The sequence below is a fragment of the Microcebus murinus genome, chromosome 12 (genome assembly GCF_040939455.1).
Source record: "Microcebus murinus isolate Inina chromosome 12, M.murinus_Inina_mat1.0, whole genome shotgun sequence".
Lineage (NCBI taxonomy): Eukaryota > Metazoa > Chordata > Mammalia > Primates > Cheirogaleidae > Microcebus > Microcebus murinus.
The window spans coordinates 44,408,433-44,420,610 of NC_134115.1; the positions used below are offsets into that span (position 1 = coordinate 44,408,433).

The 12,178-nt window shown below is 36.7% G+C and overlaps 1 protein-coding gene across 2 annotated transcripts in view; it reads left to right on the plus strand.

Moving 5' to 3' along the window:
• Window positions 1-12,178, plus strand: part of SH3GL2 (SH3 domain containing GRB2 like 2, endophilin A1) — a 211,436-nt gene that overhangs the window by 148,080 nt on the left and 51,178 nt on the right. For both annotated transcript variants that reach the window (XM_012769701.3, XM_076008768.1), the window contains one exon: window positions 9,617-9,685. In XM_012769701.3, coding sequence (XP_012625155.1) covers window positions 9,617-9,685 — 69 coding nt within the window. The remainder of the gene's footprint in view (window positions 1-9,616; window positions 9,686-12,178) is intronic.

Here is a 12,178-nt window from a genome sequence, read left to right on the forward strand (position 1 = left end):
CTCTAAAGATGTTTTTATCTGTTTTTTTTTTTTTTAAGAATGGGATTTATACCAGAATAACCCAAATCTGGGAGAGGGGAGGGGGAGTGAAAGTGCCATGGCATTTTCTCTTTGCATAATATTTTCTCTTTTCCTTCATTTCCTAATTTATGGTTTTCCTTTGCTGTACTATAAATAGCACTGCAGCAGGCAGAAATTGTACCAGTTAGGGTTCTCTAAAAAAGCACAGCAGTAGGATATGGATATGGATATAGAGAGAAAGGGAGAAGGGAGAGTTTTATTTCAAGGAATTGTCTTATGTCATTGTGGGAGCTGACAAGTCTGAAATTTGTAGGGCCAGCTCAGCAGGTTTGGAAACTGTCAGGCAGCAGCTGATGCTGCAGTCTTGAGGCAGAAATCTCTTCTTCCTCAGAGTAACCTCAGTTTTGGTCTTAGATCTTTTCAATCTATTGTGTGAGACCCACCCACAATATCAAGGATAGTTTCCTTTGCTTAAAGTCAACTGATTGTAAATGTTAACCATTTCTACAAAATACTTTCACTGTAACACCTAGATTGGCATTTGGTTGAATAACTGGGTATCGTAGCCTAGCAAAATTGACATGTAAAACTAACCATCGCAGAAATAGCCATCACGTTTTTAGTTGTAAGTTACCTTAGAATTCTCCTGGTTATCCAATCCCACCTTGTTCTGACCTCATTTTGTGGATGAGGAAAGAGGCCCAGGGTGGTTTATAGTTTCAATTCAGTAAACTAGTTGGTAGAGGAGGGCTTGCAGGAAGCCCTTATAAATGAAAGCCCTGGTTGATTCCTGCTTGACTTACCAACTGAGTCATCAAGCATTGGGATCTCCACCATTTATTAATCAGCTCTGAAATCCCAAATTAATTACTAGCATTACTAGCACCTTTTTTCCCTCTCTCTTTATGAGTTTGTTTTTTTAACTCAAAAAAGGGAATTTATTACTAGTTTTAAACAGAATCTTAAAATCTATCTGACATAATTCTGGCCTCAAGTCTTAAATTCTATTATTAGCAGATACTGTCTTTTTATATTTTGTTTAACTTCGTGGCTTATTACAGTGGACTATGAAAATGTATAAATTTTTTTCTATTGCCAGGGGTGGGAAACTTTATGGAAATATCATCCCCCTCTGCCAAACTGCTCTCTTAAATTAACACTTATCTGATGACGAACTAAATTATTTGAGGGAGTTGAAAAATAGAGAAATGGTGGTTATTTTTTTATTCTGCATAGTGTACATACTTTTAAAACTTTTCTGTAAGATAAAAATAGGACTACTTGCAAATGAAACTCTAGATAATAGCTGTAAATTACCTTTCCAGCAGGGAACTGATAGCTCTGCAGGATACCTCTATAATAAATTTTACCAACTCCCTTTGATGAGTATATGCAAGTAATTATCCCCATAGTCTATGGGAAAGTCTCACTTTGGGGAAATGGGGCTTAGAAAGTTATTACTTTTAACCCCACAGTGAACCACACTAGAAACAATTAGAGCATCATACAAATCAATTTCTGCATTTTCTATGAAGTATTTCACAAGGAACAAGATAGGCTAGAAACTGGGGGAAAAGCCAAGTACTTAGCTCACCCAAATTCATTAAAAAATTTTTAGCTCTAGATATTCAAAGAAAACCAGTCTTCATCCTGTCAAATTATTAGGGGAGAAAATCACTGGTTTTTATGAGAGGAATCTTTCCAATTTTCTTCAATATACAAATTCTACTTGATAGTGAGAAATAGAATTATCTCAATGTATATAGACAAGAATGCCTTTACTCATTTTCCAAGAAAATCATAAGTTTCTGGATTGGAAAAATAAATATGTGTTTTTTGAAATCCATTTTCAAAACATCACGACATTTAAGCACTCCAATTTAATGATAGCTGAGAAAAACTAGTGTGAGACTTGTCTCCCATAAAGCAAACCCACCACCATCTGGAAAAAGAAGATCTATATGTTTTTAGCCAAATACTAAGAAAATGCTGCTGTGATTTTGACTCTGTTTCCTTCTAAATATTTGATATGTTGTAAAGTATCGTAATATAATTTTTTAAATTTTTAATACTTTGCTCATGAATAACAAAGAACTTTCATGAAGAGTCAGAGGATGGGCTTCTTTTATTATCAGAATTTGGGTGAGCTAAGTCCTTGGCTTTTTCTCCAGCTTCTGGCCTATCTTGTTCCTTGTAAAATACTTTATAGAAAATGCAGAAATTGATTTGTCTGATTCTCTAATTGTTTCTGGTGTGGTTCACTGGGGTTAAAAAAATAAATCAGCCTTTCCTACAAACTGGGAAAACATTAGTATAGTGTCCTGCAGAGTAGTGACTATAACTTCTTTCTAAAGAGCTTGTATATTATGTAATGTTGTTCTTTAATAATGTGTTTAAATTACATTTAGAATTTTATTTTTGGCTAAATGTAAGAAAATAAAAATTTCACTTTTCATATGAATAAGACTTCTTATTAAATTAAGGCACAATAACCCTTTATTTTAGTGATTTTTGATAGTTTACAAATGTTCTTACACATATTTTCTAACTCATTTCTCAAAAAATCCAGTGTTAGAAGATACCAGTTTTCATTTCTCAAGTGAAGGATTTGAGGCAGTATCAGGTTATGCATTTTCTCTTTCACACAACTGGTGGGTGACATTGTTAGGACTGAAATCCATGTCTCTTGAGTCTAAATCAAATTGTTTAAAAACCTTGCCTCCAGTGGCTCTCATTTACTGAACTGTCAGTGAGATTTTTTGTACATACAAATATTTTATGGATTGTTCCGTAATGTATATTGGGCAGGATAATTTATGTGTCATAATTTCTGCTCTTAAAACCTAGGTATATTTAATTTATATAATGTCAAAGTAATTCTGTTTTAGTACAAATAAAGATGTGCCATACTTAAAATTATTTATGGTGACTTTTAAAAAAGCATTTGGAAAAGTATTATGATTATTTTCTATCCTGTGTGTGTACCTACACAAACACATATGCCCACATATGTGTGTATTTATACAGGAACTTATGTACATATGGGTATAAACTAAAATATATTTGGATAGCACCAGCATTAATGGGAAGAATGTATGTCATTAATACTAATTGTAGTTGTATTAAAAGTAATACAGTTGATGAATGTCGAATGGTTACAATGAAGATAGAATTTTCTTTAGCCTTGGCTATAAATAAAATGTGATATGTAATTGTTTGTCAAATTTTCTTATTTTTTTGCCTGTTGCCAGCAGAGAAAAAGATATTACTTTAGAGGGAATATTAAACCGTTAGGAAGGAGATACAGAGCCAATGCTGACTTATAGTTAAGGGTCTTCCTTTAATTTACATGCAATTTTTGGTTTTAGAATAATTCATTGAAAAATATTTTTCTGCTCTGCAAGCACTATGTTAATTACTGCAGTCTCACATTTTCAAACAACAGAGCATGTACTATGTATAATAATTCCTGCTGTTAGCATGTTACAATTCAGACCAGCAAAGATCTTCAGCAGTTTTACTCATCACGTAGTTGCTTCTGGGTAATCCAGCAGATGATGAGTGTCATCGAGAGTGTAAAGGAAGTCTGATATCATCCAGTGAGGATGGGCACTCACAGATGATGGAGAAGGTGAAATCTGAATGGGCATTTTAGACAAGTGGTAGAATTTGAAGAATAGAAAAGATAAATAGGTTCAGGTACAAAGCAGGAGGAATAAACACAGCACATTTGGTGGATGATAAAGAAACTTGGCTTTGTATGATGAATAGTGACAGATACAGCCAAACAAAAATGGGGAAGTTGGGAGGTAAACAACTTTGCAGATGTGGAAGGTATGAATAAATTTGATCTTAAGCCTATTGAATTTCACCGACAATGAGATTTTCAAGGAGACCTTTATAAAAGGCAGTTGGAGATACAGTAGTTGGCTTTTAAGCATTTGGTTAATGAAATGCAATGCTGGGAGGAATCAGAGCTGCAGCTAGAGGATGGAATGTCTTCTGCCTAGCAGTGACAGCTAACTTGGAGAGAATGAGTCATTGTTGGAAAGCACTGCAGCAGCCTTTGGGCTGGGAACAGTGGTCATTTATCTAAGCTGCCTCTTGCTGCTGGTCGTCTTTGACATTTTTCGAATTTGGAATATGGGGAAAAAATAGCATGAGCCAACCACAACTGCAGGCTCAAAATTAAGACTTGTAATTCAAAATGTGAGTTGATTGTATTATTTATTTTCTTCTTTGAAAGTTGTGCTTTTTAAAATTTCAGAATATTACGGGGATACAAATGTTTTTGGTTATATGGATCACTTTTGTAATGCTTGAGTCAGGGTTATGTGTGTGCCCATAACCCAGATAGTGTTCATTGTACCCATTAGGTAGGTTTTTTGCCCATCCCCTTCTCCCTCAACCCCCCTGCTTGATTGCCACTGAATTTTACTTTGCTTTGTGCACCTGTGTGCTCATCAGTTAGTTCCAATTTAATAGTGAGTACATGTGGTGTTTGTTTTCCATTCTTTAGATACTTCGCTTAGGAGAATGTTCTCCAGTTCCATTCAAATTGTTGCAAAAGGCCTGAATTCATCATTTTTGATGCCCGAGTAGTATTCCATGATACACACATACCACATTTTGTTAATTCATTCATGAATTGATGGGCACTTGAGTTGATTCCACATCTTTGCAGTTGTGAATTGTGCCATGATAAACATTCACATGCAGGTATCTTTTAGATAAAATGTCTTCTTTTCCTTTGGGTAAATATCCAGCAGTGGGATTGCTGGATCTGATGGTAGGTTGACTTTTAGTTCTTTGAGGAATCTCCATACTGTTTCCATAGAGGTTGTACTAATTTTCAGTCCCACCAATAGGGTGCGAGCATTCCTTTCTCTCTGCATCCATGCCAGCATCTGTTGTTTTGGGGCTTTTTAATAAAAGCCATTCTAACTGGGGTAAGGTGCTATCTCACTGTGGTTTTAATTTACATTTCCTTGATGATTAGTGACATTGAGTATTTTTTCATATGTTTTTTGGCCATTTGTCTGTCTTCTTTTGAAAAACTTCTGTTCATGTATTTTGCCCCAAAAGACAAACAACCTCATTAAGAAGTGAAAGTTGTGCTTTTGGAAATACCATCCCAGAATGAGGTGATCAGTCTTACTTGCCTCACTGTATACCAACTCTCAGTCAACTTAACATTAATATTCACAAAAGTACAGTGCAGTTCAGATCAACGAATCTTTACTGAGTGCATCTTGTAAGGAATATAATCATAGAGGAAGGCGAGATTTTTGCATTGGTTGGAATACAGAGTGTATGAGAAGTGTAATAGCAGAAAAGATTAGAAGTATAAGCTCTCTTGTTGCACTACATGGGTACTATTGAGGGTTTTGAACCCTCAGTGTTTTTAGGTTTTTAGATGGTATCGAGGGACACATTGGCCGACTTGCACTTTTCTGTTTTATTCAAATACTTTTCTTTTAAAGAAAATATAATTAAGTTTATTTTCCATTTGTGTATTTAGCATTTTAATTTACCTAGTAGATATATACTTAGAAACATACATTTTCTCAAATTGTTTAAAATGTGCAGTTATATTTACACCATGTTTTTTCCCTTTTTTATTTCATGATATTATGGGAGTACAAACATCTTGGTTACATGACCTTTTGCTGATGTTCATTTAAATAGGTAATCACTTTCTTAAATGGCAAGTATATTAGTCAAAGTATACTAAACAGCATTACAAAAATATTCTGTACTATTAAACTTCAGTTTTAGGTACCACTTCACTAGAAAATAATAGCACAAAATGTAGCATTAGCTAAGGAAAACAGAACTCTTCATTATAGGCCAGATGGACTCAGGGAACCTGTGTTCTTCACCTTGATTCTTAGGCATAAAGTGAAAGGAAGTTTTAGTAATGTTACTTAAAAGGAGGAGAAGATATTTGCCGTATTCCTAAGGAATGAGTCAGTTGTTATTTAGCCCCCTGTTTAATTCAGGGCCTTCATATATTTAGATCTTTTGTGAGTTGGAAAAATAGCTCAGAGAACAACATAGATGTCATCCTGAATATTACTTTCTTCCCCCATGAATCTAATTAGAGGATTTTTATATCAACCAACCAGTCAGGCCAGTATCAGTATGTAACTGCTGGCATCATTCACTATATTTGGTGAACCCTCCCAGAGGAGCTCAAATGTCAGCCTTTATGGAGAAGAGAAATGATCTCTCCTCCTCTTTTCTCACTGATGTGCTTTTCTCTCCCTCTTCCTTTCCTTTCCTTCTCTCTCTTGTTTTTGAACATACACACACCATACTTGTAAACCAAATCATTAAACCCTGTACACTAAGGAGTTGGCCATAGTGTGTTACCAGGAGTAGTTATGAATTAATAATGGCTAGTGGGATCCCAGTATGCATTTTTTATATAGTGAGCCACCTATTGCATTGATAAGCTGTTGATGTATGCAAAAGGGGGCGGGAATCAAAAATTGCTATCAGTTGAAAAATACAGGATCAAAAGTGTGATAATAGGCCCTTGTGCTTTTAATTGTCTAGCATTGGTCGAAATGTGATTAACCCAAGGTTACCAGGATTTTTTTTATAAATGGAGGCATTTTTCAGGTACATTTTTTTTGTGTGTCCACTTTGCAAATAAAACTAAATATTTCATTCACAGGTCATGTTGGTGGTCTGTCTAGTATCATCTTCTTTGACAAAAATGAAACCTTGTAATATAGTGAGTTTCCTGACACTGAAGACAGTCATGTAAAATGCAGATGACAATTAGTTTTGGGCTTGTGTAGCAGATGTTTCTTTATTGTGTCAGAGCTCAACTAGATCTGAGCCAAATTTAATGGTAACCCATGAATTTGAAGAATAAGACACAAGATGGGCTGACTGACATGTGAACTAAAACTGCTGTCATTGAGCACGTGGGAAGGAGGGAATCAGTGTTACAGAGTAAAAATTTGGTAATAGGGAAAATTTAATAATCTTTAAGGCCCCCTCCTATTATTTTCTATAAGTTACATCTCAAAATACAGGTCAAGTCACTGGCACTTGGAATTCCACTAGAAGGCTCTAAACTGAATTGTGTCCTCCCTTCCCCTCAATTTCAAGTTTGGTAAAAATTCTTTAAGAACACAAGCCAAGAAGCTGGCTGCTGGACCAGATCACAGTTGGTACAGGCTTATCTAAAGATGAGGCAGTATTGATGCCAGACAAAGCCTGGATCTGTGCGGATTGCTTAAAGAGGTGATAGCATCATCCAGAGCACAAGTTAAGTGACAGGGCTGATGTCCAGGATTAAGAGTTAAGACAGTGAATTCACCTCTGGCCATCTGAATCCAATGGAAGTTCAGGCAGAAAAGGCCAGCACCATGGACAGCTCTTCAGTGCCGTGGTGCAAATGTAAAGCCCAGAGCTTGGCATGGAAAAACTGAGTTCAGGTTCTAGTTCCATCTCTTCCTAGCTAAAGATGTCTACTATGGACAAGTAATTTATGCATATAGTAATGTCTGTTCTATATAGTTCTCATGGTACACATTAAATTGCAAGTGAAAGCATATGTCAGTGATACCTTTCACTTTGAATCATTGACCTGTATATACCTAAGATTTTATTATGTTAATGAAAATTGCTATTTTCTTCTCAAAGTTTAAAACAAAAATTAAATAAATTGATGAGAGAAACCAGGATACCATAAGCACATATGCACTTTATTGGCGAAAGAAGGGAATTAGGATTTAGTGTACACTGTATAGGTTCACACACAGGTTCTTAACAGTTATCATGCCACTTACTTTTCATAACCGCTCTGTAACTAGCAAGGAATAGAGGAACTATATTCCTCCTGTTACTACTGATGGGTGAATTGGATGACATCTACAATTCAAGGCCGGAGTGGTGATAGAACTTTGACTCTCATATTTCCCAAGGGCGATTTCTTTTGAAGGTTTTTCTGATGGCAAGAAGCAGGAGTAAAGGACAGAGAGAAAGAGAGGATAAAGAATACAATTCAGGGCCGGGCGCGGTGGCTCACGCCTGTCGTCCTAGCTTTCTGGGAGGCCGAGACGGGTGGATAGCTGTTGCTTCAGGGGTTCGACACCAGCCTGAACACTGCCTGAGCACAGTCAGACCCCGTCTCTAATCTAAAAAAAAAAAGTAAAAAAGGCAAAAAAAATACACAAAACACAAAACAGCCGGGCACTCTGGCAAGCGCCTGTAGTCCCAGCTACCTGGGAGGCTGAGGCAGAAGGATCGCTCACAGCCCAGGACCTGGAGCTTGTGGTGACCCGCCCTCACTGCACTCTGCCCAGGACGCCGAGTGACACTCTGTCTCCACAAAAAAAAAATGAGAAACTGCAATTGCAAAGATTAGATGCTTGCAAATCCCCTTCCCCCTCCCCCTCTTTTCAATACAAAAAAAAAAAAAAATTCTTTTGGTTACAGTGTGTATTTTTGCCTCTCAAAAAAAAAAAAAAAATACAATTCAGGCCCCGACAAGGGGACATCAGAGTGTCCATGATCAGAGATAGAGTCAGGTATCCAGGGGCCCCTTTAGAGGGAGGTGAACCAAGCTCACTGGGATGACCCAGGTTGTTGCCGAGACCATTGCCTGTTCGCCATGAGGGAGAATCCTATGCAAAGACCCTCAACCCAACTGCTATTGAAGTAAATTAGAAATCATGCTTTGATATCTGTGTGTGATAACTTTATGTAATACAGTCACATCTTAGGAGAAAGCATGTATCTTTACATTTAGGGTATTGTAAAGGGAATGAAAGTCTCGTGTCATTAATATTCAGTATTTCTATCTTTGATGAAATCAAAGTATCTTTCATGTAATCTGCTCATACATTTTTACTAGACTTAATTTAAATCATTATTTCAGAATAAAATAGGATATCTAATTTTTTATTAATATCCTTTTACATGCAGAAAACAACAATTTGCATGTGTTAATTGATAAATATTAATATGCAGTATTTGATAATGGGAAATGATTGAGCATCTTTCCAAATAGCCTGTTGTATATATAAGGATGTAGACAACTTTATGAGACTGGGAGCTTCATAAGACTACTATTCAAGTCCTTTTATCTGAAGATAAGCTGGGCTGAGTTTATTTTTCCTCTTAACAGTTTGATAGATGTTTGTGATTATCTGTTCAATAGCCCATTGAGGAATAGGTTGAAGAAGTAGCAATTTTCTACCTAGATAGCGTTTTAGATCCATTATCAGAGGGAAATGATTATTCTGTGATGCTGTTGTCCCTTAGAACTCTCAAGAGGAAAATGTTAGTGATTAGGTAGTTATATAATGATTTATATAATAGAAAGAGCACTGGGGTTGAAATCAGAAGTTTGAATTCTTGCTTTGATACTCTCCAGGCACATGGCCTTTGGTAAGTTGTTTAAACCTTCTAAGCCACACACAGTTTGCTCCTCTGAAAATGGCAGTCTCCACCTAAGTCAGAGAATGGTTATGAGATTGCATTAGATGATGTATGAAAGTGCTTAAAGTGTTTAACACATCATCTTTTTTAAAGAAACGATTTATAGTAATTCCCCTTTTCTTATTTTCTACAGAAAGTGAGTGAGAAGGTTGGGGGAGCTGAAGGAACCAAGCTAGACGATGACTTCAAAGAGATGGAGAGGGTAAGTCTTCACCTCCTACCTATCTTTTTAGCATAAGATTGTCCGCCATCATAAGGGGACAAGAGAAAAAGGGAAACTGTTTGCCACTGGTATCTGAGAATATATTTTATTATTTTTAAAAATTCTCTCTTTTTAGTGTATGTTTTAAAACAGAAAAATGTAAAATGCCCTGCCTTTATACTATCCCAAGAACAAAACATCAGTGAAGGTGAAATGTCATACTGCACTTTTCCAAATAAGGACCCTATGGATCTGGTGTTTGAATTAGGATAAGGTGGGAAGAAAGGAGAAGGTGGAGAATGATGTCCCAAATGTTTTCAGGAGAGTTTGAGTCATTCTCTGGCTTTAGAGAATTTCCCTGGTTGGCCAGTCTGAACTAGAGGCAAGCCAGGCAGTTATTGAGTCTTCCGACTTTGGCCCAAACTCCGCTTCTGCCATTTGTTGCAAAAATCCATTTTATTGCTCAGAGCCTCTATTTTTTTTTTATAAATGTAAAATGAAAATACTAATACCCACTTGGGGGATTTTTATTAAGGATTAGAAATAATATAAATCATTTAGCATTCTGCCCAAAAGACAGCAGATTCTCAACAAGTGAAGGTGGAGGTAGTGAACAAAATTTCTCATTGCATTTCTTTTTAGACATAAGCCTTATTTTCTCTTTCACTTTAAGGCTGTTCACAGCAAGTGATATTTAGGCTTATGATGAAATGTGTGTATAGAATTGTGCAAATAAATATTTTAGGTGTTAAGTTGCTGGTGGATAATGGATAAGGGAGTACAAATCCTGTACTTGAGCAGAAGAGAGTGTCGTAAGCCTGTGCTGTACCTAGAAACCACATTTAAGCATTATTAAGAATATTGGTTTTGTACGTTATTTTAACAAAGCAATTATTTTCTTTATATTCTAATTTTGACTCTACCAAAAATTTTTTAGGGGCATAATATTTTTTTCTTAGTCCACAATGAGTTCCAGGTGTTGTCTCAGTTTTGCTGTTTTTGCTATGTTTGTGCAAAGGGTCAAACAAGGAAAATTCCTAGGTGCCTTCTGCCTTGTCCTTTTCATTTTTTCTGCTGATGAGTTTGTTGATGAATTCAACAAATATTTGCCGTGTGCCTCCTATGAGCTAGGCAGGTAGGATATAGACAAGGCTCCTGAGTGTATGAAGTTCATAGTCTAGTGAGGAAGACAAACTTGGGACAAGTAATGACCAGAGGAACAAGGTTCATGAAACATGGTGCTAGAGAACCCTGTCACAGAGGAAGCTCACTGGCAGATGGTCAGGGAAGCCCTCCCTGATAGTTAAGTGAAGGTGTGTAAGAATTAGCAGCACCTAGTATGTTTCTGGTAAGGAAACAGCATGCAGGCAGGAAAGAAGAGAACATTTGAGTTACTGAAAAAAAACATGAGTTGCCAAGAGGCGGGAGTCTTGTGAAATGAGACTGCGAAGTGTTGACCCAGCTGGTCATTCTCGCTAAAATCTCGAGATTGGCCTTACTAATGGACACCCACTGGTGATATTTTTTACTAGAGTCCTAGGTCCCAGCCAAAAGTCTAGGCAGCCAGCCTGTTATAGCTAATGCCTGGCAGCTACTTGCCCTGACTGAAGTCTGCATTGGTCCTTGTTTCTCATCTCTGGATAGTTCTAAGTACTACCTGATCTTCAACTACAGCTGGTAGCCACTCATATTCATACTTCTGGAAATAGTATTTCACATCTTCTGCAGCATCCAAGTCTCCAAATACTGAGACGCATTCCCAGAATGACTTGGCTCTGACTCCTCCACTCCTTGTAATATTGGAGTTCTCACCCCTCATGATTAATGGCCCTTTGGGTTTGTTCATTTGCACTGGGCTCTGTCTATACCCAGTCTTCCTTGTGTCCCCTTATCCTTTGATGCTGCTCCATCCTCCTATCCCCAAGAGAACATTTATAGTATGCCACGTGGCCAGAGTTGTGTGGTTAATGACAGATTAGACAAGTATTTAGGAATTTGTAACTAAGTACCAGGAATCAGAATTTGGCTCCTGCTTTTAGCATCTGTCAGGACTAAAGGGAATAATCTACATAGCTCACTGTCTAAGTTAAGGCAAACTAACTTTCTGTTTCTTAAATGAGACTAAAAAGAATAGGAAATTTGGAGAACTGAGTAGTCGATCACTGAGCAACTAATTAGACCTTTGGAGGCTTATTTTGCTATGAAATGTGTGGCAGTCCTGCAAACTAATTAAAGTAAAAGAGGTTCTTTCAAGGATTTCATTATGTGTTAGGCAAATACCAACAGAAATTCCTCTGAGTCTGAAAGTAAAGTATAAAGTTTATTTCTCTTAGTTCATAGAAAAGTTTCTGAAGCTTTGATTTCAAAATCTAGATATTTCTGCAATAAAGTAAACTACTGATTGTTTCAGGAATAATACACTCATGATTCTGTGTGTGAGTTTATACCTAAGTCAATTGAGAGATTAAGATTTCACTGCAGTGTAGAAATTGT